The sequence below is a fragment of the Mauremys mutica genome, chromosome 1 (assembly GCF_020497125.1).
Source record: "Mauremys mutica isolate MM-2020 ecotype Southern chromosome 1, ASM2049712v1, whole genome shotgun sequence".
NCBI lineage: Eukaryota > Metazoa > Chordata > Testudines > Geoemydidae > Mauremys > Mauremys mutica.
In genome coordinates, this window is record NC_059072.1 from 308,935,110 (window position 1) to 308,961,237 (window position 26,128).

At 46.0% G+C, this 26,128-nt stretch overlaps 1 protein-coding gene across 2 annotated transcripts in view; it reads right to left on the reverse strand.

Annotated features, from left to right (window-relative positions):
- Positions 1-26,128, reverse strand: part of ATP7B (ATPase copper transporting beta) — a 49,764-nt gene that overhangs the window by 4,822 nt on the left and 18,814 nt on the right. For both annotated transcript variants that reach the window (XM_045014595.1, XM_045014590.1), the window contains exons 8-19: positions 25,423-25,656; positions 24,455-24,546; positions 24,186-24,313; positions 22,201-22,355; positions 21,856-21,990; positions 17,516-17,710; positions 15,004-15,186; positions 7,577-7,775; positions 4,745-4,891; positions 2,736-2,878; positions 494-697; positions 273-390 (exon numbers count right to left, since the gene is read on the reverse strand). In XM_045014595.1, coding sequence (XP_044870530.1) covers positions 273-390; positions 494-697; positions 2,736-2,878; positions 4,745-4,891; positions 7,577-7,775; positions 15,004-15,186; positions 17,516-17,710; positions 21,856-21,990; positions 22,201-22,355; positions 24,186-24,313; positions 24,455-24,546; positions 25,423-25,656 — 1,933 coding nt within the window. The remainder of the gene's footprint in view (positions 1-272; positions 391-493; positions 698-2,735; positions 2,879-4,744; positions 4,892-7,576; positions 7,776-15,003; positions 15,187-17,515; positions 17,711-21,855; positions 21,991-22,200; positions 22,356-24,185; positions 24,314-24,454; positions 24,547-25,422; positions 25,657-26,128) is intronic.

Genomic DNA, 26,128 nt, shown 5'->3' on the forward strand with positions numbered 1-26,128 from the left:
TAACTGTCCACTTCATTTAAAGTGGTCTCACTTGTGTGAACCCCTTATGCTCAACAATCTGTCCTATCTCGTATTTGGTTGTGACACTCTGTATACCTTCCCCACACCTGAAGGAGAGCTCAGTGAAGTTCAAAAGCTTGTCCCTTCCACCAGCAGAAGTTGGTCTAGTAAAAGATTATCTCGCCTACCTTGCCTCTCCCAACAAATTGGAGTCAGATCTGAGAGCACGACCCAGAAGCTCTTTGACAAGCTGAGTGCCAGCAGTCACCTACCTGCCGCTATAGGTATCCCAAGCAGATTATAAATTAAGGCAAGGACCAGATTTATTCGTATTCTTCTTACTGTCCTCTTTGATAGATGAATACTAGCCACCACATCCAGTAAGTCATTCTGCAAGACAAAAGCACAGTGAGACAGTTCTTCACAGCCCCACCCATGCACACTTCGCAGAACTGATCCAAGGAAAAAGATTACATTGACCAACTGAGCTCACTCGAATAAGAACGACATCTGCAGCTTCAATGGCAACATCCGTGCCTGTTCCAATAGCAATGCCAACATCCGCTCCAGCCAATGCTGGGGAATCGTTGACTCCATCTCCAACCATGGCAACCTTCTTCCCTTCATTCTGGAGTTCCTGAATCTTCGCGACTTTGTGAGAGGGCAGAACCTCAGCAAAGACCTTTTTGATGCCAACCTACAAGCAGGAAAAGGAGAGAAAACCCAGTAGAGTAGAAGGTATAGGTGAGCCTTCTGATATACCTTAACTATGGAAAAGAAAGATTAAAAAGTGATGATTATTCTGGGTCAAACTTGCAAGGAACAGTGGAGTCCCCCATGCTTGAACTCCACTGATGGCTACACTAGCAAATTGCGTGGACTCTGAAGTGCAACACAATTTTCAGACAATGGGACTGAATGCAGTCACACCCAGAGTGGCAGCTGCAGAGATTACAGGCTCCAGCAAGCAAAGCTCCTCCTTGACTCAGGCATTGCCTAGTATTGCAGGTCCTACTGTAGGGCTTCCTTGGCAGAACATACAAGGGAAGTGCTCTAAGGGTTAACTCAGTCATTTTCTAACCAGGTAAGTATTGATGTCCTTTGGCATCCCCCTTCCTCCATTATTATGTATTAGGTAGGTTACTGTAGCACCTAGGAGTCCCAGTCAGAGGCCAGGACCCCATTGTGCCAGGTGCTGTACAAACACAGTCCCTGCCACAAAGAGCTTATAATGTAAGTATAAGACCAGAGACAACAGAGTGATATAGATAGATGGGGGATTACGAGCCTTTCACTTCACACGTAACATAGGAGTCATAAACAATAGGCGTCTATATTAGTAAATAGAGTGAAACCTTCATTATTCGAAGGTCTCAGGAAAACATCACACACAATATACAAGGAGAATGACACGTGTTGTGCATGAGCAAAAGAAAGCTGACGTTACTGTAACAGACAAGGTGATTACGTACCACGCTATTGTCCAGTTTTGCTATTTGGTGGATTACTTAAATGAGTAATTGAAGGTAACAGTAGGAGCAATAGTAAGAAAGAAGGAGAGTAAAACAGAGGGAAAGATGGGAGCACCAGTGGGAGAGAAAACACAGACAGGGTAGAAGAGTGGCTAAGTAGAGCGATGATGTAGCTATACCTTGGTAGGCGACATCTATGGGCTCTGATCAGATACATCTTATATAAGCTGCTGTCTGTGCTTTAGAAAGCAACCATTAGTAGTAACACTCTGCCTAAGGGGCTGATCCTGTTACCACTGAAGTCAACAGCAAAACTCCCATTAACTTTAGAGGAAGCAGGACAGGGCCCGAAAGGAATTTTCCTATGTCACCAGAAGGAACACTACCTTTAAGTGAAGGAAGCAGGAGGCTAACCGTTAGGGGGGAAATCACTGTCAAAACCCCAAAGCCTGCATTAGTCTTTTTTCTCTTGGGAGCTTTTGCGAACTGTCTTAGGACTCAGTTATTTGAACAGGACTTCATAGTATGCCCAGCTTACTGCTCACTTCCAGTTCATTTAGCAACTTCTTTCTTGGCACCATCAAAATGGTTTTACAAAGTTGTGCCTATGGCTCATAAAGTCACAAGAAAAGACTGCAAAGGGGCACAGCAACTACTGCTGGGGCCTGAGCACCCACTGAGCGGTGCTGAATGCTCATTTGCTCTTCCATGGGAGCTGATGGAAGCTCTGAGACTCCCTTGTCTGCTAGCTCCCACTGTAACTCGATTGCATGAGCCTACCTCAGGGGTAGGCAACCTATGGCACGGATGCCGAAGGCGGCACGCAAGCTGATTTTCAGTGGCACTCACACTGCCCGGGTCCTGGCCACTGGTCCAGGGGGCTCTGCATTTTAATTTAGTTTTAAATGAAGCTCCTTAAACATTTTAAAAACCTTATTTACTTTACATACTGCAATAGTTTAGTTATATATTATAGACTTCTAGAAAGAGACCTTCTAAAAATGTTTAAATGTATTACTGGCACGCGAAACCTTAAATTAGAGTGAATAAATGAAGACTCGGCACACCACTTCTGAAAGGTTGCCGACCCCTGGCCTGTCTAATTGTTAAACTCATGAGGGTAGAGATTGTCTTTTTCCCTCCTTTGTGTAAAACATCTTGCACATCTATGCAAAGGCTAAAATAAGTAACAACACAGTTCACTGCCCCAGGCCGAGTGTTTAGAACTGACAGTGTATTTGTTTTAATACAAAGGAAGAGTACCTGAGTAGCAATTGCTTTTGCAGTTTTTCTGTTGTCCCCCGTTATTAGCACCACGTCTATGCCCATATTTTGCAGGGTGTGCACAGCGAGCGCTGCCTCCTGTTTGACGGTATCGGCTATCACGATCATTCCACACAACGCACCTTCAGAAGGAAACAGTCTCAGTTAATTAAACAGCTGCAGAAAGGCATGGAAAGCAAAACAGGGCCACAGGCATGTCTAAACTGCAACTGGGAAGTGTGGCTGCAGCACGTGGAGATGCACCCAAGCTGCCTTTGATCTAGCTAGCTCAATTCACAATAGTAGTGAAGCTGCAGCAGCATGGACAAGCCCCACCTGCCCAGGGCCTTGGGTACATACTCTATTGGCCCCACCCGTGCCGCTGCTATTGTAACTCAAGCTAGCTTTGATCTGGCTACATCAAAAACTTGCTCAGGTATGTCCACACATGCTGCAATAACACCTCCGGATTGCAGCGTAGACACATCTCAAAGGTGCTAGTGTGATTCCCCCACCCTGCCCCTGCTTGTAAGTAAATAAATGTAGGACTATCAAATACATTACTTCAGCATTTATAATATTTTGCGAAAATGTAGGGTTCACAAATATAGTAATGATCACTGTCTGAAGACTGCTACAGTGCAATCTTACACACACACACACACACACCCCTCTGACTATATGCTTCTGACATTTAACATCCTTATTATTCCAGTCCTGGTTGGCTTTCATGCATGCAGTGCCAAAATGGGCCATATGAGGTGATGGTGTTCTGATGACTCAGGCCAGAAATTGGACTGGTAGTGTCATTCAAATCTGGACTTGAATGCATGTCTCCAGAGGGAAGGAGCCACCTGTCTTTTGCGCCACCTACCTCCTTAGCAGATGGCTTTCTCTCAGAAATTTTTTTTCTTTTTAGAACATTACACTTGTCCTCTACCCGAGATAGCCTTGCTGAAAGTCGCATGCCTGCTGCCTGCCATGCCAGTCTGAAATATTTCACGTTGACAAGTACTGCAAGTTGTATTTCAAAAATCAAGGGCTTGTCTGAACTGAGTCGCAGCCCCCAACTCTTTAATTATAGTCACTATTGGTGGTGGAATAATGGTCAATCAAGGATTTTTTATTTTAAAGCCCTGTGTTACGGTGAGAAAGGGTAATAAGTCAAGAGTGGTGATGGGGTGGGGGAAGGGTGATCTTTCAATGGCAGGCCCAGCAACTGTAGAGCAAGTCCCTCAGTTTAATGCTGCTGGGGGAAAAAAAAATAAAATTAAAGGGCATTGAGTCTCGCTGGACCCACTACTGATAATGGGCAGCAGGCTGAAAAGTAGAAGTGTCTGCAAGAATAGCTCTACGGGCGCGAAAGGATCAGACCAGAATGATGAATTAATATTTATGTAACAAAGCCCAGAGGCCTCCTGTGTTAGATACTGTACAAACATAAGCAGCAGACACATGACCTGCCCCAAAGAATTTACAATCCATTATTATTCTTTGTACTTTAGTAGTGCTCAGGACCACAGTCATGGACTAGGGTCGCACGGTGCTACCCACAAGCCCCAAAGACTTCACAATCTAATCCAGCTTTTATTTTGTGTTTCAACAATATAAAGAATGCTCACGTTCGACCACGAAACATTTGAACAGGTGATAAGGGATTGAACAGGTCACCTTGTGATCCTTCAGATGACAATGTGAAGGCAGGACGGAAGCAGGTTTGCAAGCTGAGTTGTGTATTGGCAGCATCACTTTTCAGGATGATGGTTCCAACCAAAAGGAGGCTCAGAAATTACTATTTAATTAAAGCCATTTTGCAGATTACACATTACACACTCACAGTTCACAAACAACTTATGGCCAGAAGGTAAGTAGCCTCTTGTCACTCTAACTTAGAAAGACACCCCTGAAAGTAATAAATACCTGGTTCAAGCAGGATTACCTGCAGGGTCAGTGTCAATGTGATGTGGAATTTATGTTTTCACTGATTCATATCAAAGAATTTTAATTACCATCTATAGCCACCAATATGGCTGTCTGTCCTTTCATTTCATGGCCTGTCATTGCATCATTAACATCACTGGATATAAGCAAGCCATTCCGTCTCATCCATTCACGATTTCCAATCAGAACTGAGTATGTCAGAGGGGCTGCTGCACCTGTGGTAAACAGAAATAAAAACCAGGAGGAACTTAAATAACCATCCACAAGCCAGAAGGAGAAACCTCTGCAGATGGGTAAAGTAAGATTAGGGTGCAATCAGTCATTAAACCGCTTCATCTTAAAAAGAGATGTGCAGCTACTCTGGAAACTATGACAGACTTAAGCCTTATGATGATCTGCTCTGGCAGTGGTGATGTCCGGAATTTTCTATCATACATCAATGATCCTGTAGCCTTGTACATGGATTGAGACTTGCCTTGGTTTGGATTAGCAACAAAAACTAGACAGTGTTACTCTCCTATTCTGCCAAGACCGACTGGAACGCTACCAGCACTTCATATTATAAAGCTCTTTTCTACTTTAGATTCCAATCCTGAAAACACTTATGCACACCGGTATCTTTATGCATGTGAACAGTCCCCTTGAGCTCAGAGGAATTATTCACGGGCATAAAGACACTCATGCACAAAAGTGTTTGCAGAACCAGGGCTGTAGATATCCCAATTACATTTTTCCAATGGTTTTTCACACAAGGCTATAGCAGAAGTAATGTTGGGAGTGGGAAGGAATGAGGAGTGCACAGGAGAGAAAATGATCTGGTAATGGAAAAAAAATGTTTCAAGACTTTAAAGAAGGAGCAAGATAGATTCCACAGCCTGAAAACAAATCTTGGTACCTATTCATCTTCCACAATGAGATCAACTGAACTGTCAACAGCAAAATCTTAGTAGACAAAATGTGTTTTACAAGGGGTGTAACTATAATTCTATATCTAAAATAAACATTTATCCCAAGGATACGTGTGCACCCATTCAATGGTGCCTTTCATTAAGCACTTTAAGTGATATTTGAGAAGTTTACCATGTACACTTAATCCATAAGTGTAGCATGGGCTAGTGGCACAAGGGCAGCAAGGCAAGAGGATAGGCCAAAGTGGGGACTGTTCTAGGGGGAACTTAGGGTGACCAGACGTCCCGATAAAATTGGGACCGTCCCGATATTTAGTCCTGCGTCCCGACCGATCTTCGGTCAGGACGCAATTTGTCCCGATATTTCGTTCCACTGGCAGCAATCGCCTTATTTATTTATTTATTTTGCTGCTCCGCCGGCAGCACTCGGCTCCCCCCCTCCCCCCCACACACCTTGCTGCTCCACCGGCAGCACTCGGCTCCCCCCTCCCCTCCCACCTCGCTGCTCCGCCGGCAGCACTTGGCTCCCCCCACACACACACACACCTTGCTGCTCTGCTGGCAGCACTCGGCTCCCCCCCCCCACACACACACCTTGCTGCTCCGCTGGCAGCACTCGGCTCCCCCCCCACACACACACACCTCGCTGCTCCGCCGGCAGCACTCGGCTCCCCCTCTCCCCCCACCTCGCTGCTCCGCCGGCAGCACTCGGCTTCCCCCCCCCACACACACACCTCGCTGCTCCGCTGGCAGCACTCGGCTCCCCCCCCCACACACACCTTGCTGCTCCGCCGGCAGCACTCGGCTTCCCCCCCCCCACCACACACACCTCGCTGCTCTGCCGGCAGCACTCGGCTCCCCCCCCCACACACACCTCGCTGCTCCGCCAGCAGCACTCGGCTCCCCCCCCCCCACACACCTTGCTGCTTCGCCGGCAGCACTCGGCGCCCCCCCCCCCCCACACCTCGCTGCTCCGCCGGCAGCCCCTACACACACAAACACACACCTCGCTGCTCCGCCGGCAGCACTCGGCTCTCCCCCTCCCCCCACCTCGCTGCTCCGCCAGCAGCACTCGCTTTTTTTTCCCTCCCCTCATGTGTCCCAATATTTTCTCCCTCTCATCTGGTCACCCTACGGGAACTACACTGCAGATTAGCAAATTGTGCTCTCCCCCATCTTTCTCGTCTTTTCAAATGGAGCTTCCTGTTTTGTTTCCATGTGGTATGAAGTCTGAATAAGAAATACCTTGATATACTGGGGAGGGTTCAGAGAAGAGCCACAAGAATGATTAAAGGATTGGACAACATGCCTTATAGTGATAGCTAAATAGATTGAGCTTCTTGAGTCTAACAAAGAGAAGGTTAAAGAGTGACTTGGTCACAATCTTTCAGTACCTACATGGGGAACAAGTGTTTGATATCGGGCTTGTCAATCTAGCAGACTGAGGTGTAATGCGATCCAACAGCTAGAAGCTGAACTAGACAAATTTTGACTAGAAATAAGGTGTAAATTTTTAACAGTGGGGGCAAATAACTGCTGAACAATTTACCAAGGGTTGCGGTGAATTCTCCATCGCTGACAATTCATAATCACGATTGCGTGTTTTGATAAAAAATATGCTCTAGTTCAAACAGGAATTAAGTTAGGGAAGTTTTATGGCCTGTGTTATACAGGAAGTCAGACTCGATGACGGTAGCTCTTTTTCTTCTTAGAATCTATGAATCTTACTACCTATTTGTCACATGTGTTTGCAAAGCACTCATCATTGTAGTATCTAAGTACTCAGCTAGCTTTCCAGCCACATTAAGAAAAAATAATACTGCTTTTCTCCCAATGATACATTTTAGCTACTTTGTGTTTTCTAACATAATCCCACCTTCTCTGCTGCAGGAAGCAAGTTCTAATTGTATATAACTATTTCACAATGGCTGTGATTGTTGATTTAGCAAATCTCTCCTTGTAGCTGACTATCTGCTTTGAGGGCAGACATACCATCAGATTCAGAGACCATGATCGATGAAGTGTGTCCCAGCGAAATCGTGCCGACACTGCTCAGGTAAGCATTCTGCTCGTTCACACTCTGCTCACTCTGGCCCAGTACAGCTTCCACGCTGCGGACTTTACAGCTGATTCCACAGCCTGGGACTGCCTGAAAATCTGTGCAGTATCCCAGGCTCTCTGTGCCAAGTTCCTGCAAACATAAATAAAATAATAATAATAATAATAATGAGAACTTGTAACACACTTTGAATCATCAAAGTGATGCACAAATATCAGCTAATTCATTCTCAAAACACCACAGGGAAGTTGGTCTCCTCCTCCTCCTTTTACAGAGAGGTAACAGAGAGAAAGGTTAAGTGATTTGCTGGAAGCCACATGCAGCATCAGTGTCAGAATGGGGACTGGAAGTCAGAAGTTCTGGTTTCTAATGCTATTATTGGATGTCTAGAAACAAGGATCACCATACCAGATCAGAGGTCCATCTATTCCAGTGACCCATCAGTTAATATCAGATTCTGCAGAAGAAAAAACCCCATAATGGAAAACCTGCCCATAAACAAGTACCAGGAAGCTACATGGTTGCCCTGTGCCCCAAGTGTGACTGTTTAGAGGTGGATCAAAAAGCTATGAGGAATATAATCTACCACTACACCATGCTGCCTCTTGGAAGGATCAACTTTCAACTACACTGTAGGGGAGTATGAGCTTTTTTTTTTTTTTTTTTAAATGACTACAGTTAAAAAAACCCAATTTATTTAATACTTAAAAGCTACTAGTTTGACCAAGAGACTAAGAAACAGCTTGTCTCTGGTGCTCTTTTTGGGACTTTTTAAGAAAATGGAGTCTTATGATAACAGCCTTTATTATCAAATCAGAGGGAGAAGTTAAAGAATGGGGTATGTACCCCATAGAGGCCCTGAATGGATTATTGTGTGCCTGAGAGGCCAGTTATGTTACCTGGCTGCCCCTGTCTACACTACGGGATTATTCCGATTTTACATAAACCGGTTTAGCAAACCAGGTTGTATAAAATCGAGTGCGCGCGGCCTCACTAAACACATTAAATCGGTGGTATGCGTCCACGGTCCGAGGCTAGCGTCGATTTCTGGAGCGTTGCACTGTGGGTAGCTATCCCGTAGCTATCCCATAGTTCCCGCAGCCTCCCCCGCCCCTTGGAATTTCCAGGTTGAAATCCCAGTGCCTGATGGGGCAAAAATCATTGTCGCGGGTGGTTCTGGGTACAGCCTCACCCCTCCCTCCCTGAAAGCAGCAGACAACCGTTTCGCGCCTTTTTTGCTTGGTGAACTGTGCAGACGCCATAACACAGCAAGCATGGACCCTGCTCAGCTCAATACCGCAATCGTGGATGTTTTAAACACCTCGCGCACTCTCGTGCAGTATATGGTGAACCAGGACCTTCAAACCGAGGCGAGGAGGCGGAGGATACGGCAGCGTGGCGATGACAGTGATGAGGACGTAGACACAGAATTCTCTCAAACTGCGGGCCCCGGCGCTTTGGAGATCCTGATGGTAATGGGGCAGATTCTATCCATTGAACGCCGATTTTGGGCCCGGGAAACAAGCACTGACTGGTGGGACCGCATTGTGTTGCAGGTGTGGGACGATTCCCAGTGGCTGCGAAACTTTCGCATGCGTAAGGGCACTTTCATGGAACTTTGTGACTTGCTTGCCCCTGCCCTGAAACGCCATAATACCAAGATGAGAGCAGCCCTCACAGTAGAGAAGCGAGTGGCGATAGCCCTGTGGAAGCTTGCAACGCCAGACAGCTACCGGTCAGTCGGGAATCAATTTGGAGTTGGAAAATCTACTGTGGGGGCTGCTGTGATGCAAGTAGCCAAAGCAATCACTAAGCTGCTGCTACGAAAGGTTGTGACTCTGGGAAACGTGCAGGCCATAGTGGATGGCTTTGCTGCACTGGGATTCCCTAACTGTGGGGGGGCGATAGATGGAACCCATATCCCTATCTTGGCACCGGAGCGCCAGGGCACCCAGTACGTAAATCGGAAGGGGTACTTTTCAATGGTGCTGCAAGCACTGGTGGATCACAAGGGACGTTTCACCAACATCCACGTGGGATGGCCAGGGAGGGTTCATGACGCTCGCGTATTCAGAAGCACTACTCTGTTTAAACGGCTGCAGCAAGGGAATTACTTCCCAGACCAGAAATTAACAGTTGGGGATGTTGAAATGCCTGTCGTTATCCTGGGGGACCCAGCCTACCCCTTGATGCCATGGCTCATGAAGCCATACACAGGCAGCCTGGACAGTGGTCAGGATCTGTTCAATTACAGGCTGAGCAAGTGCAGAATGGTGGTGGAATGTGCATTTGGCCGTTTAAAGGCGCGCTGGCGCACATTACTGACTCGCTCAGACCTCAGCCAAACCAATGTCCCCTATGTTATTGCTGCTTGCTGTATTCTCCACAATCTCTGTGAGAGTAAGGGTGAGACCTTTATGGCAGGGTGGGAGGCTGAGGCAAATCACCTGGCCGCTGATTATGCGCAGCCAGACACCAGGGAGATTAGAAGAGCACACCAGGAAGCGGTGCGCATCAGAGAAGCTTTGAAAACGAGCTTCATCAATGGCCAGGGTACAGTGTGACTGCTGTGTTTGTTGATGAACACCCACCCCCCTTGATTGACTCATTCCCTGTAAGCAACTCACCCTCCCCCTTCGAGTACAGCTTACTTATGCAAATAAAGGCACTATATTTTAAAAATCATGATTTATTTATGAATTCATGAATTCATTATAAAAAGAGGGAGAGAAGTAAGGGTGTGGTTTGGTGTGGTTTGGGAGGAGGATAGGAGGGATGGAGAAGGGCAGTAAAAAAATTTCACATTAATGACAGCCTTCTGGTTGGGCTGTCCACGGGGGTGGAGTGGGCGGGTGCACGGAGCCTCCCCCCACGCGTTCTTACATGTCTGGGTGAGGAGGATATGGAACATGGTGAGGGTTGAGGGTGGTTATACAGGGGCTGCAGCGGCACTCTGTGGTCCTGCTGCCGTTCCTGAAGCTCCACCAGACGCCGGAGCATGTCAGTTTGATCACGCAGCAGCCCCAGAGTTGCATCCCGCCACCGCTGATCTTCCTGCTGCCACCTCTGATTTTCCTGCCGGTCTTCCTGCCGCCACCTCTCATCTCGGGTGTCTCTCCTGTCCTCACGTTCACTGGCATCTTTCCTGTAATTTGATACCACGTCCTTCCACTCATTCAGATGAGCTCTTTCCTTGCGTGTAACTTCCGTAATATCCGAGAACATTTCATCTCGCGTCTTCTTTTTCCTCCGCCTTATCTGGACTAGCCTTTGGGATGGAGTAGGGAGGCTTGAAAAATTTGCAGCTGCATGAGGGAGAGAAGTATTTAAAAAGATACATTTTACAGAACAATGGTTATACTCTTTCACAGTGAACAGCACTATTCACCTTACATAGCACATGTGATTTCCCTACAAGGTCGCATTTTTCATCTTAATACTGAGTGCCTGCAGCTCTGGGGTTACAGATCTCACAGACACAGGTCCGGGCATCAGAATTCAGCTTGCATGCGGCCATGGTAAGCCACTGTCTTTCGGCTTCTGCAGTGATTTACCCCTCCCCCCAATGCATGGCTAATACCATGCTAGCTCCCTGCTAATCAACACCCTTCCCCCCCCCCCAATGCCTGTCTGGTAGCTTGGGGAAGATCCCCGCTGACCAAACACGAAAAAGATCATCGGCATTTCACTGCCTTGCCCAGAAACCTTCTGCAAAGGCTTCTGGAGTACCTCCAGGAGCGCTTCATCGAGATGTCCCTGGAGGATTTCCGCTCAATCCCCAGACATGTTAACAAACTTTTCTAATTAACTATACTGTCAGCGAATGCATCCCAAGTCCTCAGGGCAAATCAATCATTAAAAAACGCTTGCTTAAAAAACAATCTTTGATATTTGCAAAGGTACACTCACCAGAGGTCCCTTCCATGGCTTCATTGTCTGGGGTAGTGGGTTGGGAGGGTAATTCTGTCAAGGTGAGAAAAAGCTCCTGGCTGTTGGGGCTCACGGAGTGCTGTGTGCTCTCTGCAAGGTCGTCCTCCTCACCTTCTTCATCGTCATCTTCCCCGTCCGCATAATCCTCAGCCATGGCAGAGATTACAACCCCCACCTCCTCGGAATCCACGGACAGGGGTGGGGTACTTGCGGCGCAGCCCCCTAAAATTGCATGCAGCTCAGCGTAGAAGTGGCATGTTTTTGGCCCTGCCCCGGACCTTCCGTTTGCTTCTTTGGTTTTCTGGTAGGCTTGTCTGAGCTCCTTGACTTTCACTCTGCACTGCAGTGAGTCCCTGGTGTGGCCTTTATCCGTCATAGACCTTGCAATTCTTTCAAATACTTTTTCATTTCGTCTTTTTGAACACAGTTCTGTTAGCACTGAATCCTCTCCCCAGATAGCGATCAGATCCAGTCCCTCCCGTGCAGTCCATGCTGGGGCTCTTTTTCGATTCTCAGGAGACTGCATTGTTACCTGTGCAGATGAGCTGTGCGTGGTCACCTGTGCTGATGAGCGCTCCACGCTGGGGAAGCAGGAAATGAATTTCAAAAGTTCGTGGGGCTTTTCCTGTGTATCTGGCCAGTGCATCAGAGTTCAGAATGCTGTCCAGAGCGGTCACAGTGGTGCACTGTGGGATACCGCCCGGAGGCTAATACCGTCGATTTGCGGCCACACTAATCCTATTCCGATATGTTAATCCCGATATTAGCGCTACTCCTCTTGTCGGGGAGGAGTACAGAAATCGATTTAAAGAGCCATTAAAATCGATATAAGGGGCCTTTTAGTGTGGATGGTGTGGCGTTAAATCGGTTTAACGCTCCTAAAACCGGTTTAAACGCGTAGTGTAGACCAGGCCAGGCAGGCTGAACTGATCACGAAGCCCAGCTGGGCAGGAGCAGGCGGGTTAGTATGCACAGAGGAAGTTTGTAGCAGACGGGAGTGGCGAGGAGAGTCTGCAATCACTTTCTGGGAACAGAGATGGTGAGGAGGAAGCTGGGGTGGGAGGAGAATAAGCTCTGGGATCCTTGCCCTGGAAGGAGGGTCAACCTAGGGAAGTTGCAGAGAAGAGAGCCTGAGAAAGACTGGGTAAGAAGGAGCCCAGGGAAACAGCAGCAAGTGGGACTGTGCCAGACCGTGGCTGCTGGTTATATGGTCCCTGTGCTGGAATCCGGTGTAGTGGGAGGGCCTGGGTGTCCCTATCAGCCATGGTAAGGTGGCATGAGTCTGGAGAAGAGAACATTAGAAAGCCCTGAGGCCAGGGTGTGAGAACCACAGGGCCCAGAGTCAGGGGCCAGAGACCTGACACAAGGTCTTGGAATTATTTGTTGGACTTTTGTTTGTTACTTTGTTACCCTGAAAGGGGAGGACATAAATATTGTGGCCTGGCCAGAGGGCCGAGTTACGGAAGAGAGACCAACGGAGCAACCATCAGGAGGGGGCACCATATGGGGAGAGAGCCACTAAGCCATGCCTGGCCACGAGGAGGTGCTCCTGCAGTGAGTGAACCACTTCACAGGTTGCCAAGACCATTTTTTATAACTCTAAATTTATAAAGAGGAAATAGTCAAATTATAAAGCTAATGGACCCTAATAATGTCCAAGGTATTCACTGAATTCAACAGAGCTACCCACGGTCTATTGAGCAGTCTAGCGATAGTTTAGAAATGCCAGTGGATATACTACAAATATATGCAAATAGGTAAGGGCCATACAAGCAAGCTATGGTCAGGAGATGAGTGATGCATGTGATATTATAGAAGTGACTCATGCACAAGAAAGAGTAGATTCAGAAACAGAAACCAGGAGAAGACAGTCCATTTAAAAAATATAAGGCAGGCATCCAGATCATTACCAGCTAGAATTCTTCTCCTTCCAAGTAGGCATTTTAATTTTCTAAGTGATTACCCCTAAAGGTTTATACTAGATGTGCTGGATATTCATATTGTTGCCAAATTTATCTTTTCATAAGTCAGTTAACATCGGCCAGTAGCCCAGTGGCTTTTATGTAAGCATAAGGGGAGGCTGTTATTTATGATTGCCTTCCTTTTGTGTTTGACGTTGTGTTTTCATTCTTCCTGAAGTATTAGGGAAACACATGCCACAGATGGTATTTGCGGATTTGCATAGAGATGGGTAATCTCAGAGACTAGCCACTTTCATTTGTCAAACTCAAGGGCTCACAATTCATGTGATACTTAGGTTTGTTAAAATCTTTCTGGCTAAATTTAGTGATCAGATAAATAACTTATAGAACTGGCTACTGTCAGGCAACGTGACGGTGTAGGAAGGGACAATGCAGGTTTCTTGTGAATTATTAAATTGAATCACAATTCCACCTGTCCATAGTCCATTCCATGTTCTAGGTACCCATTCTATGTATTTATCTGGAAGTTTATACTAGGTGGCAGTTGCCAAGGCAACTGAATTATTACAGTAGCATCTAGAAGCTCCAACAAAGATGCCCATTGTGTCAGACACTGTAACAAACATTGTGAGAGACAGTCCCTGCCCTAAAGGTCTTATGATCTAAATAAGACAGACAAAGTGTGAGAGGTGAAGTGACTTGCCCAGGGTCACACATCAAATCAGTGGCAGAAACTGAATTAGAACACAGGTCTCTGAACTCTCAGCTCAGTGCTCTTCCCACTAAACCAGGCAGTTCCTTGTAACACCACCAGTTATAAATCCTAGTGTAAAACTCTCCCCACCTGCAGCTCAATTACCCATTATTAAAAGTCATCAAAAGCTTGGCCAGAATAAATGCTGCACTGTAACCTGAAGGTCACCATACTCAGACTCTGGCAAATCAGTAAGAGAAAGCAGATTCCAGATGAACTGGCCTTTTATTAAGAAGACCTGTCATCAGCCAGAGGAAGTTTAAAACCTGGAACTGACAGTGAGAACAACTTAGCGGATCCTAACTCCCATGGTAGGAAGCATGTAACATCCTGCAAATCTCCAGGTTAATTACTAGCTTACACAGCTGGAAGTGTGACTCTACCCACAATGCAACAGTACTAACATCTTTCACTTAGGTCAGGCAGGGAACTATGTTCATTGTAGACGCTAAGATCCTATTCACAACCAGGAATGGAAAGTGTGAATCCCAGGTCTAAATCATTCTTTAAACAGAAGCAAGAAGCTAGGGCTTGCCATTTCCTGACCATCATCAGGCTGGAAACCACGTTCTCAGTGCTGTTCATAAACCTGGTTCTTCTAAGTGCTACTGCCCACGATCAGATTTAAGGTCCTAATGGTTTGTAAAGATGGCAGGTCTCACTGTGAAGCCAGGTCTACCCAGCTGTGTCTGGCTTATTCAGTGCAATACTGCTGCTCACACCAATATCCTTGGGCAGTACTTGAAATACATACCTCTTTACAGTATTTAGTGACAGCCATTCCTAAGGGATGCTCACTGCTGGCTTCTGCAGTGCCGACAATTGCAAGTACCTTCTTTAGAGACAGCGTAGCCGTGTCCCCTAGCAAGAGCATCCTCATGACTTTAGGAACGCCACAAGTGATGGTTCCGGTTTTATCAAACATCACAGTCTTTATCTGCAAGAAATAACATATTTCAATTACTGCTGTAATATTAAAATCAAGCAGAGTGAGTATGAGAATGGTTGAAAGAGCTCTTTGTGCTAGACATAGCATATGTACAATATGTCTCTGTTCAAGTGTGTGTGTGGTTGAGAAATATAATCAATTAATGTTCCTTCATGAATATTTTACTTTTTATGCACACACAACATGCAAAATAGGCACATCATTAGCAGTCAACCTTCTCTGCCAGTATAAAAAGAGAATAATCTACACAAGTTACAGGTATCTAGACCATGAACTGTCCTGTGCTCCAATTCTACCTAATTTTCTTTTCCTTCTCTGAGTGATTGTCATTAAAATGTCAGCATTTACCATAAATTACCCTATCTTGATGACTTAGACAATGCAGTTATTTCCTATTTTAAGTATCAGTAAAACTGAGGTATTTCACTATATAATAGTTAGTTAGTACAAGTGTTGCAACTTTAATGGCAGTGTGTGCACAGAATTCATGAAATGTCTATTTAAACTCAACTGACAATATCTAAAGTATTAAATAGTGGCATATATTTTCCTCTCTCAACATGAGAAGAACAGTTTTTAGATGCTGTACTAACAACCAATGAGCAGCAGCATTTGTATGGTGTTTTGAAGCTGTTCAAACATGAACCCATTAAATTATAGAATCATAGAATGTCAGGGTTGGAAAGGACCTCAGGAGGTCATCTAGTCCAACCCCCTGCTCAAAGCAGGACCAATCCCCAACTAAATCATCCCAGCCAGGGCTTTGTCAAGCCTGACCTTAAAAACCTCTAAGGAAGGAGATTTCACCACCTCCCTAGGTAACCCATTCCAGTGCTTCATCACGCTCCTAGTGAAAAAGTTTTTCCTAATATCCAACCTAAACCACCCCCAATGCAACTTGAGACCATTACTCCTTGTTCTGTCATCGGGTACCACTGAGAACAGTCTAGATCCATCCTCTTTGGAACCTCATTTCAGATAGTTGAAAGCAGCTATCGAATCCCCCCTCATTCTTCTCTTCTGCAGACTAAACAATCCCAGTTCCCTCAGCGTCTCCTCATACGTCATGTGCTCCCGCCCCCCCAATCATTTTTGTTGCCCTCCACTGAACTCTTTCCAATTTTTCCCACATCCTTCTTGTAGTGTGGGGCCTAAAACTGGACACAGTACTCCAGATGAGGCCTCACCAATCAGGGGCGGCTCTAGGCACCAGCAAAACAAGCTGGTGCCTAGGGCGGCAAAATCTAGGGGGCGTCCCCTGCGGCCGGGGGGGGCGGCAGGCTGGGCCGGCGGACCTGCCGCAGTCATGCCTGCGGGAGGTCCACCAGAGCCCCGGGACGACTGGACCTGCCGCAGGCATGACTGCGGAGGGGGCGCTCGTCCCGCGGCTTGGCTGGACCTCCCGCAGGCATGACTGCGGCAGCTCAAGCGGAGCCGCCGGACCCGTGAACCGTCCGCAGCCGCGGGAGGTCCAGCCGAGCCACGCGGGACCAGCGGTCCCTCTGCAGTCATGCCCGCGGGAGGTCCGCTGCTCCTGCGGCTCTGGGGCGCCTCCCGCGCATGACTGCTTGGGGCGGCCAAAAACGTAGAGCCGCCCCTGTCACCAATGTCGAATAGAGGAGAATGATCACATCCCTCGATCTGCTTGCAATGCCCCTACTTATAGAGCCCAAAATGCCGTTAGCCTTCTTGGCAACAAGGGCACACTGTTGACTCATATCCAGCTTCTTGTCCACTGTAACCCCTAAGTCCTTTTCTGCGGAACTGCTGCCTAGCCATTCGGTCCCTAGTCTGTAGCAGTGCATGGGATTCTTCCATCCTAAGTGCAGGACTCAGCATCTTTCCTTGTTGAATCTCATCAGGTTTCTTTTGGCCCAATCCTCTAATTTGTCTAGTCTCTCTGTATGGTATCCCTACCCTCCAGCGTATCTACCACTCCTCCCAGTTTAGTGTCAATGTCACAAGATTCCTGGAACATAGGGAGGGAAGTACTTGTAGTAACCCCTTTGACAGCTGGAGGAAAGATGAGGGAACAAAGGTGAAAGTGACTTGGCACAAGGTCATACAGCAAGTCAGTGGCCCAGCTGAGATGAGAAGTCAGGATCTGCTGGCTCTCACCCCTTTGCAGTGACCATTACGAAACACTGCCTCTCTCTCTGATTCCAAAAAGTATCTATCTTCAAAAATGATAAGAGCAATGACCAATTAAAAAAGAAAGTCATTTTCCATAGATTAACAAAGTTTGCTGGGAAATTTGTTCTAGCTGGTAACCAGTACAAATGATATTAATACAACATTTCCATGATGAGATATTAACCTTGTGGGCCATTTCCAGAGGTTTTCCACCTTTGATGAGAATACCATTCTGGGCAGCAACTCCTGTGCCCACCATCACAGCTGTTGGAGTAGCCAAGCCCAAGGAACAGGGGCATGCAATGCACAGCACAGTGATTGAGGTTTGAAATGCAAACCTCAGTATTACTTCAGCTTTTGAGAGGTGTTTGTTCTGATGCTGCAAGTAAAAAAAAACAAAACAAAAACCACAGAGAAAGATGTATGTTTGCTAACATAGGAGACAATGCACCAAATATCTAGTAAACAGCAGTAATTTCAAACATGCAACTATCTAGAAATCTCCGATATAGAAAAGAAAACAGAACAACAGATTATAGTTATCAGGTATACTGGGAATATTATATTTATTTAGCGGCAAGTCCCACCCTCAGAGCACAGACTGAGCAGCATGATATACCTTAATTTTGGTAAGGCTTTTGACACCATATTGCATGACATTGTCATAAGAAAACCAGAGGAATGTGGTCTAGATGGAAGTACTACAAGGTGGGTGCTCAACTGGTTGAAAGACTATACTCAAAGAAAAAAGAACGAGGAGTACTTGTGGCACCTTAGAGACTAACAAATTTATTTGGGCATAAGCTTTCATGGGCTAAAACCCACTTCATCGGATGCACGCAGTGGAAAATACAGTAGGAAGATATACACACACACACACACACACACACACCATGAAAAAAGGGGTGTTGCCATACCAACTCTAACGAGACTAATCAATTAAGGTGGGCTATTATCAGCAGGAGACACAAGGTGATGGCTAGTGGTGTTCTGTTACTCCAGGACAGGCCCAACAAAGAAAGTAACAGAAAGCCACTAGCCATCACCTTCAGTCCCCAACTAAAACCTCTCAAGCGCATCATCAAGGTTCTACAACCTATCCTGGAGGATGATCGCTCACTCTCACAAATCTTGGGAGACAGGCCAGTCCTTGCTTACAGACAGCCCCCAAACCTGAAGCAAATACTCACCAGCAACTACACACCACACAACAAAAACACTAACCCAGGAACCTATCCTTGCAACAAACCCCATTGCCAACTCTGTCCACATATCTATTCAAGGGACACCATCATAGGACCTAATCACATCAGCCACACCATCAGAGGCTTGTTCACCTGCACATCTACCAATGTAATATATGCCATCATGTGCCAGCAATGTCCCTCTGCCATGTACAATGGCCAAACCGGACAGTCTCTACGCAAAAGAATAAATGGACACAAATCAGACTTCAAGAATTATAACATTCAAAAACCAGTCGGAGAACACTTCAATCTTCCTGGTCACTCAATTACTGACCTAAATGTCACAATTCTCCAACAAAAACCTTCAAAAACAGACTCCAACGAGAAACTGCAGAACTGGAATTAATTTGCAAACTGGACACCATTAAATTAGGCTTGAATAAAGACTGGGAGTGGATGGGTCATTACACAAAGTAAAAACTAGTTCCCCATGCTAATTTTCCCCCTACTGTTACTCACACCTTCTTGTCAACTGTTTGAAATGGGCCATCCTGATTATCACTACAAAAGTTTTTTTTCTCCTCCTCCTAATAGCCCACCTTAATTGATTAGTCTCGTTAGAGTTGGTATGGCAACACTCATTTTTTCATGTTCTCTGTGTGTATATATCTTCCTATCAGGGCTGGCTCTAGGCACCAGCAAACCAAACATGTGCTTGGGGCGGCACATTTTCAGGGGCGGCATTCTGGCCATCTTTTTTTTTTGCGCTTTGGGCAGCAAAAGCCTAGAGCCGGCCCTGGCAGCAGCAGTGCGTCATGCATGGGGGGCACCCTGGGGCTGCTGTGGTTTGCGCCGCAGGGGAGCAGCGCCTGCACCTTGTGGTTGGGCCGGGCAGGCTCTGAGCGGGGGACTCTCGGGCTGGAGGCCGCCCTGCAGGGTACATGCAGCCGCCTGCAGGTGCCGCAGGGCGGCCGCCCCCCAGCACCGCAGCCGGGGCTGGGAGAAGCGGCCCGAGCTGCCCAAGGACTGTGGTAGGGCGGCCAGAAGCAGCAGCGGGGCCATAGAGGGCAGGGTGCTGCCGGGCGGGGCCTGCATCCTGCTCTCTGGGGTTCCGCTCCCTCTGGGGCTACCCTGCCCCAGTTCCTCAGCCCCCTGCCAGGGCGGTCCTCCGGCTCTGCCCTCCCAGGTCCCGGCCGGTCCTGGAGGCGGAAGCCCTGGCTGGAGGGACCCTGGGCTGAGATGTGACCCAAAAGCCTGCTGCTTACCCCAACCCTGCCAGCACCGGATCGGCTGGAGGCAATGAGTGAACGGGCGGAGTCAGCACTGGTGGGGGGGAGATCAGGGCTGAGGTGGCAGGGGGGGCAGATGGGGTGGGGGAAGGAAAGAGCCCAGGCACTGGTGGTGGTGGGGGGGTGAGACCCACGGCTGGTGGGGTGGGGTGGGGGGCAGCCAAAAATTTTTTTGCTTGGGGTGGCAAAAAAACCTAGAGCCGGCCCTGCTTCCTATGAATCTGGTTTTAGCCCACAAAAGCTTATGCCCAAATAAATTTGTTAGTCTCTAAGGTGTCACAAGTACTCCTGTTCTTTTTGCTGATACAGACTAACACGGCTACCACTCTGAAACCTGTACTCAAAGAGTAGTTATCAATGGTTTGCTGTCAAATTGGGAGGTTGTATCTAGTGGGATCTCACAGGAGTCAGTCCTAGGTCCGTTACTATTCAATATTTTCCATTAATGACTTGGATAATGGAGTATATGCGTAAAAAATTTGCAGATAACACGAAGATGGGAGGAGTTGCACGCACTGCAGAGGACAGGTTTAAAATTCAAAATGACCTTGACAAATTGGAGAATTGGTCTGAATTCAACAAGATGAAATTCAGTGCAAAGTACTTCACTTAGGAAGGAAAAACCAAATGCACAACTACAAAATGGTGAATAACTGTCTAGGTGGTAGCACTGCTGAGAAGGATCTGGGAGATTATAGTGGATCACAAACTGATGAGTCATCAATGTGATGCAGTTGCAAAAAAGGCCAATATGATTCTGGGGTGTATTAACAAGAGTATTGTATGTCAGACACAGGTGGTAACTGTCCTGCTCTACTTGGCACTGGTGCGGCCCCAGCTGAGCACTGTGTCCAATTCTGGGCATCACACTTTAGGAAAGATGTGGACAAATTGGAGCAAGTCTAGCAGAAAGCAACACAAATGAGAAAAGGTTTAGAAAACCTGACCTATGAGGAAAGGTTAAAAAAAACTGGCCATGCTTAGTCTTGAGAAAAGAAGACTGAGGGGGGACCTGATAACAGTCTTCCAATATATTAAGAACTGTTATAAAGAGGACAGTGATTAGTTGTTCTCCATGTCCACTGAAGGTAGAACAAGAAGCAATGGGCTTAATCTGCAGCAAAGGAGATTTAGGTTAGATATTAGGAAAAGCTTTCTAACTATATAAGGGTAGTTAAGCTCTGGAATAGGATTCCAGGGGAGGTTGTGGAGTCCTCATCACTGGAAACTTTTAAAAACAAGTTGGACAAACACCTGTCAGGGATGGTTTAGGTTTACTTGATTCTGTTTCAGCGCATATGGCTGGACTTGATGACTTCGAGGTCCCTTCCAGCCTTACATTTCTATGACTCTATGCTGGGATCCCACTGAGGCTGGATGAGAAGGGATCCTCCACCAGGAGAAAAAGATGACCTGTTCCACAGTGAGCTATAGCCAATGGATCCACATAGTGGTAGATCCATTGGCATTACACCTCTCACCTGTTATGCCCCCAAACTTCTTCCATCCTCAGATGGGCCCCCAAAATTTTGCTTATACTTCACTCCTGTGGAGATTTACCACTTGGAGTAATAAGCATTGCAAATGCAAAAAAGCGCTGCTATGCAGATTTGTTCCCAGGTAATAATACAACCTGTTGTGTTTTCCCCTCCACCCGCGAGGATGCACAGCCTTCCACAATCTATGAGCCTGGCAGTACAGTTTACACGTCTTAAATGTAATCAATATGCCATTCATCTTTCTAAAAACCAGCTCCACGATCAGCAGCAGCGCAGGCCACTGGACCATATTCATCCCTGGTATATCTCCACTGATTTCATTTTCTGTCAGAATCACATGCAGAGATGAAGATGGATTCACAACTCTGTTGAGGCTGGCCAAAAAATAACCACATAAACACATTTAGTCTATTCTACACAGAAACCTAACTCATTTGAGAGTTGAGGGTTCTTGGCATCTGGCAGGATCAGACCTTTGGAAAGTACAAAAGCTACATTACTAACATTGGGCTGTTGAGAGCAAATATTGAGACCAATGGCACTACTTACAGGAAAGTATTTCTGAACAACATCAAAGTTTATAAAACCAATTGTGATCCACACTAGCAATGTCACTGTTGAAATGATGATGATAAATGGAACAAAATATCCACTAAACTTATCAGCCAATTGCTGGATGGGTGCCTACAAAAATAAAACACAAAGATACTTGTTTTATGACTAAAACAACAATAACTATAAGCACATAGTGGACATGATAACATCTACCAACCTTTATTCCATAACTGAGTTGGGGTTTTTTTTAAGTCTGTTTCTTGCTGATTCCAAAAAAAAAAATCACAAGAACAAAAGCCTTGCTGATTTATATACAAAGTGAAGTACTTTTATTTTTACCTTTGACATCTGAGCTTCTTCAACCAATTTCACAATTTGTGCCAGGGTGGTGTCAGACCCAACATGAGTTGCATTAACAAGAACTGAGCCATGCGCATTTATAGAACCTGCAATCACTGTGCTCCCAGGTTTTTTAGTAACTGGCATGGCTTCCCCTAGAACAAAAGAGCAATAGGTCAGGACAACTACCTAAGTAGTCTGGGAGCACAGGTACATAAAGATAGATAGCCTGCTACAGGCTAGATAATAATTCAGTTTTGAACCATAATTTGAAAGATCGATTTTTTTTAAAGGGCTGTGTCACTTTTCAGGAAAATGTTTTCCCATGTTCATTTTCACAGCAGGAGCTCAGCAACCACCCACTGCCTCTTTCTTGCTCACTTTGTCACTCGCTCCCCTCCAGAGGCCTGGTCCAGAGCCCACAGAGGTCATGCCATTCACTCCAACAGGTTTTGGATCAGACACCACGGCAGAACCTACAGGCTGTCTGGCTAGCAATTATTGATTCTGAAGGTTATTGATTCCAGTGCTGGCCCATTGGGGGTCCTAATCAGGAATATTTCTCCTCCCACCCAACACATGCTAATAATTAATAGGGAGCCCTCCTGAGCTGCTCAGGGGCCCTACGCAGTTGCTTAGTCTGCTTATGTGTAGCACCGGCTCTGCCTATTGTTTATTTTAAAGCCTTGAATGGACGTGTCCCAGCATATCCGAATGACCTCTGATCCCAGCCACTCAAAGATCAGAATCAGCTAGTTCAAGGTGCCTCAGTTGCAAACTTGAGACAAATGAGCTAGACTAGCACTGTTTTTTAATTGTGCACCTCAGCCAGGGAATTTACCATTTATCACATTACCAGTCAGTCTGCTCAGGCTCAGCAGATGGTTGGAACGAGGTGGAACAATACTGTAACAAGTCCATGACCACCTAGGACATCACTATGCTGCACCGCTTGGCCACTTAGAACATCATGAGATCACTGGGGAGGGAATTCAGATTTTCATGTTCCAGAATTGCATTAAAGTGAGTTAAAGGAGAATCCTCTTTAGCCATACTCCTCTGAGCACAGGGCCTGAGACTCTTCCTGGCCCTTGTACAAAATACACACAGGGGGAAAGGGATGGCTCCTTGCTCTTTCACTCCCTCTCTTCTGTGCACCCCCACAAAGGTCAGGGACAAATTGGCTCAATACATGCAGACACCTTAGAAGAACTACTTTTGGCATCTATGTCAGAGAGCAAGTGGTCTAGCCCCCTCCCTTCCAGAGACTAGAGAAACTGCCACCTTTGCAAAGTTCCTATGCTCACACTGGCTCCTGGTGTACTAGCACTTGTCACAATTTGTATTTCCTTTGCCATATTTTTTTCTCCACATGGGGTTAGTGATGTGAATGGTTCTCAAAATGAGAAAATTCCACACACCCCAAAATCAAATCAAACCCAAACCAAGCAAGCAAATGAACTGTTAATGTTTATAGTTGTTTTAAAGAATTTATAATGGCAGGAACCAGGTTAAAAATTAAAAATTATGGATTTGAGATGTTGTCTATTCACAGTTTATTAGTTAGGTTTAAAAATGCACCATTTTTGCAAATATGTTCCAGAGAAAACTCCTTCCAGATCCCCAGCACCTTTTAGACAAAAAGGTCTTAAAAACCTTTTAAGACAACCGTGCCTAAAGCCCCTCAGTCCTGAAGTCCATGCAACACTGCTATTCGCTGATCAACAGAAGTCACGATGGCCAGAATTGGACAGAGGCATCTAGTCCAGATCCAGTCTTCCCCAAAGTCCAGTGTAACCAGATATCGGGGTTTGAATCAGCCTGGTATAAAGGCCAGTCCCACAAAGTAGTCTGAATCAGTATCAGAACTTTCCCAAAGCTAAGAGGAGTGGCTAAAGAGGAGAATGAATATGGAGAACAAGTGTGAACAGTTTAAGAAGGAGATCCAGCAGCCAGCTAGCTTTGCTAAGCATAAAGAAAATTACCAGTAATGAGCGATTCATCTGCCATAGAGCTGCCTTCAATGACTTTTCCATCAACTGGGAACTTCCCACCAGGGACAACTTTTACAATGTCACCCCGCTGAACCAATTCAACAGCCACCTGCTCCTCCCTGTAAGAAGCACCCAATTATGAGAGATGAACAATTTGATCCATCCCATTAACAGGAACAAAAATACTTTTACCATTAAATGCATCAGATCTAGTCAGCTCATCCCAGCAGGCTGAAGGGCTTTGGGTGAATAATATATACCTGATGAGAGAGTGGTCAGGTCCAAGAGTCACTATGGTAGCTTCAGTAGCTTGGAGAGACATTAGTTTAGCAAGTGCTTCTGATGTTTTACTCTATGAAAACATAAATAAAGATAAATGCTTGAGAAGTTGGTCCAATAAAAGAGATTACCTCACCCATCATGTGTCTCACATTTTAAGTAGACAATGCACAGGGGGCTGGACTTGATGACCTCTCAAGTTCCCTTCCAGGCCCACATCTCTATGATCCTGTGTGTGCAGTTAACATAGCAACCCAACAGGCTCTCATCAAACTGCAGCGTATACCACACTGCACGCCAGAAATGCTCCTATCAAAATTCATAGGTTCTAGGACCGGAAGGGACCTCGAGAGGTCGAGTCCAGTCCCCTGCCCTCATGGCAGGACCAAATACTGTCTAGACCATCCCGGATAGACATTTATCTAACCTACTCTTAAATATCTCCAGAGATGGAGATTCCACAACCTCCCTAGGCAATTTATTCCAGTGTTTAACCACCCTGACAGTTAGGAAGTTTTTCCTAATGTCCAACCTAAACCTCCCTTGCTGCAGTTTAAGCCCATTGCTTCTTGTGCTATCATTAGAGTCTAAGGTGAACAACTTTTCTCCCTCCTCCTTATGACACCCTTTTAGATATCTGAAAACTGCTCTCATGTCCCCTCTCAGTCTTCTCTTTTCCAAACTAAACATACCCAATTCTTTCAGCCTTCCTTCATAGGTCATGTTCTCAAGACCTTTAATCATTCTTGTTGCTCTTCTCTGGACCCTCTCCAATATCTCCACATCTTTCTTGAAATGTGGTGCCCAGAACTGGACACAATACTCCAGTTGAGGCCTAACCAGCGCAGAGTAGATCGTGTACTCTACATGTAAGCAGTTTCTGTTCATAGAGATGCCATGTTATTTTCACCATTACTGTACATAAGTGCTTAACATGTAGACTGGTTACCTTTGCTATGTGTTCCAACCATCTCCCAAGAGAAATGAATACGAATAACATGGGTGGTGTGTCAAAGAATGTGACAGGGCTTTCCTCTGCCTTTTCAGCTATAGCCACCACCAAGATCACACAAGAGTATATATAAGCAATAGTTGTGGCCAGTACAATCAGTACATCCATATTGGCTGTTTTGTGCTTCAGTGATTTGTAGGCTTGGACATAAAAGTACCATCCACCGAGGAACTGTTAGTGAAGTATAGACAAATGCCTATTAATCACAGGGCATATACAGCACAGATTATAGCATCACAGAGCATATACAGCACAGATTATGTGAAAGCAGGGCATATACAGCACAGATTATAGCAAAGAGCTGTAAATAGCGAGGCTGACGTTAATGAGCCTGATTCTTAGCTCACATTGGTTTAACCATGATCTAACTTCAATGGAATTGTCTTATAACTTAAACCCTTGGGGACAGAGAGTCTGTCTTTGTTCTCTTTGTGCAACACTTCACACAATGGGGTCCCGTCTGCTACTGCAATACAAACGGAAAATAATGGAGTTACTCCTGATTTACATCAGTGTGTGTAAGAGAGAATTAGGTCCATTAAACAGAAATGTTCTAAATGGTTAGATGTAGTCCTGTCATAGCAGGACTGTGAGGAAATGCTTTTAAAGCCTCATTGCAACAGAACAGGAATAAAGTGACCCA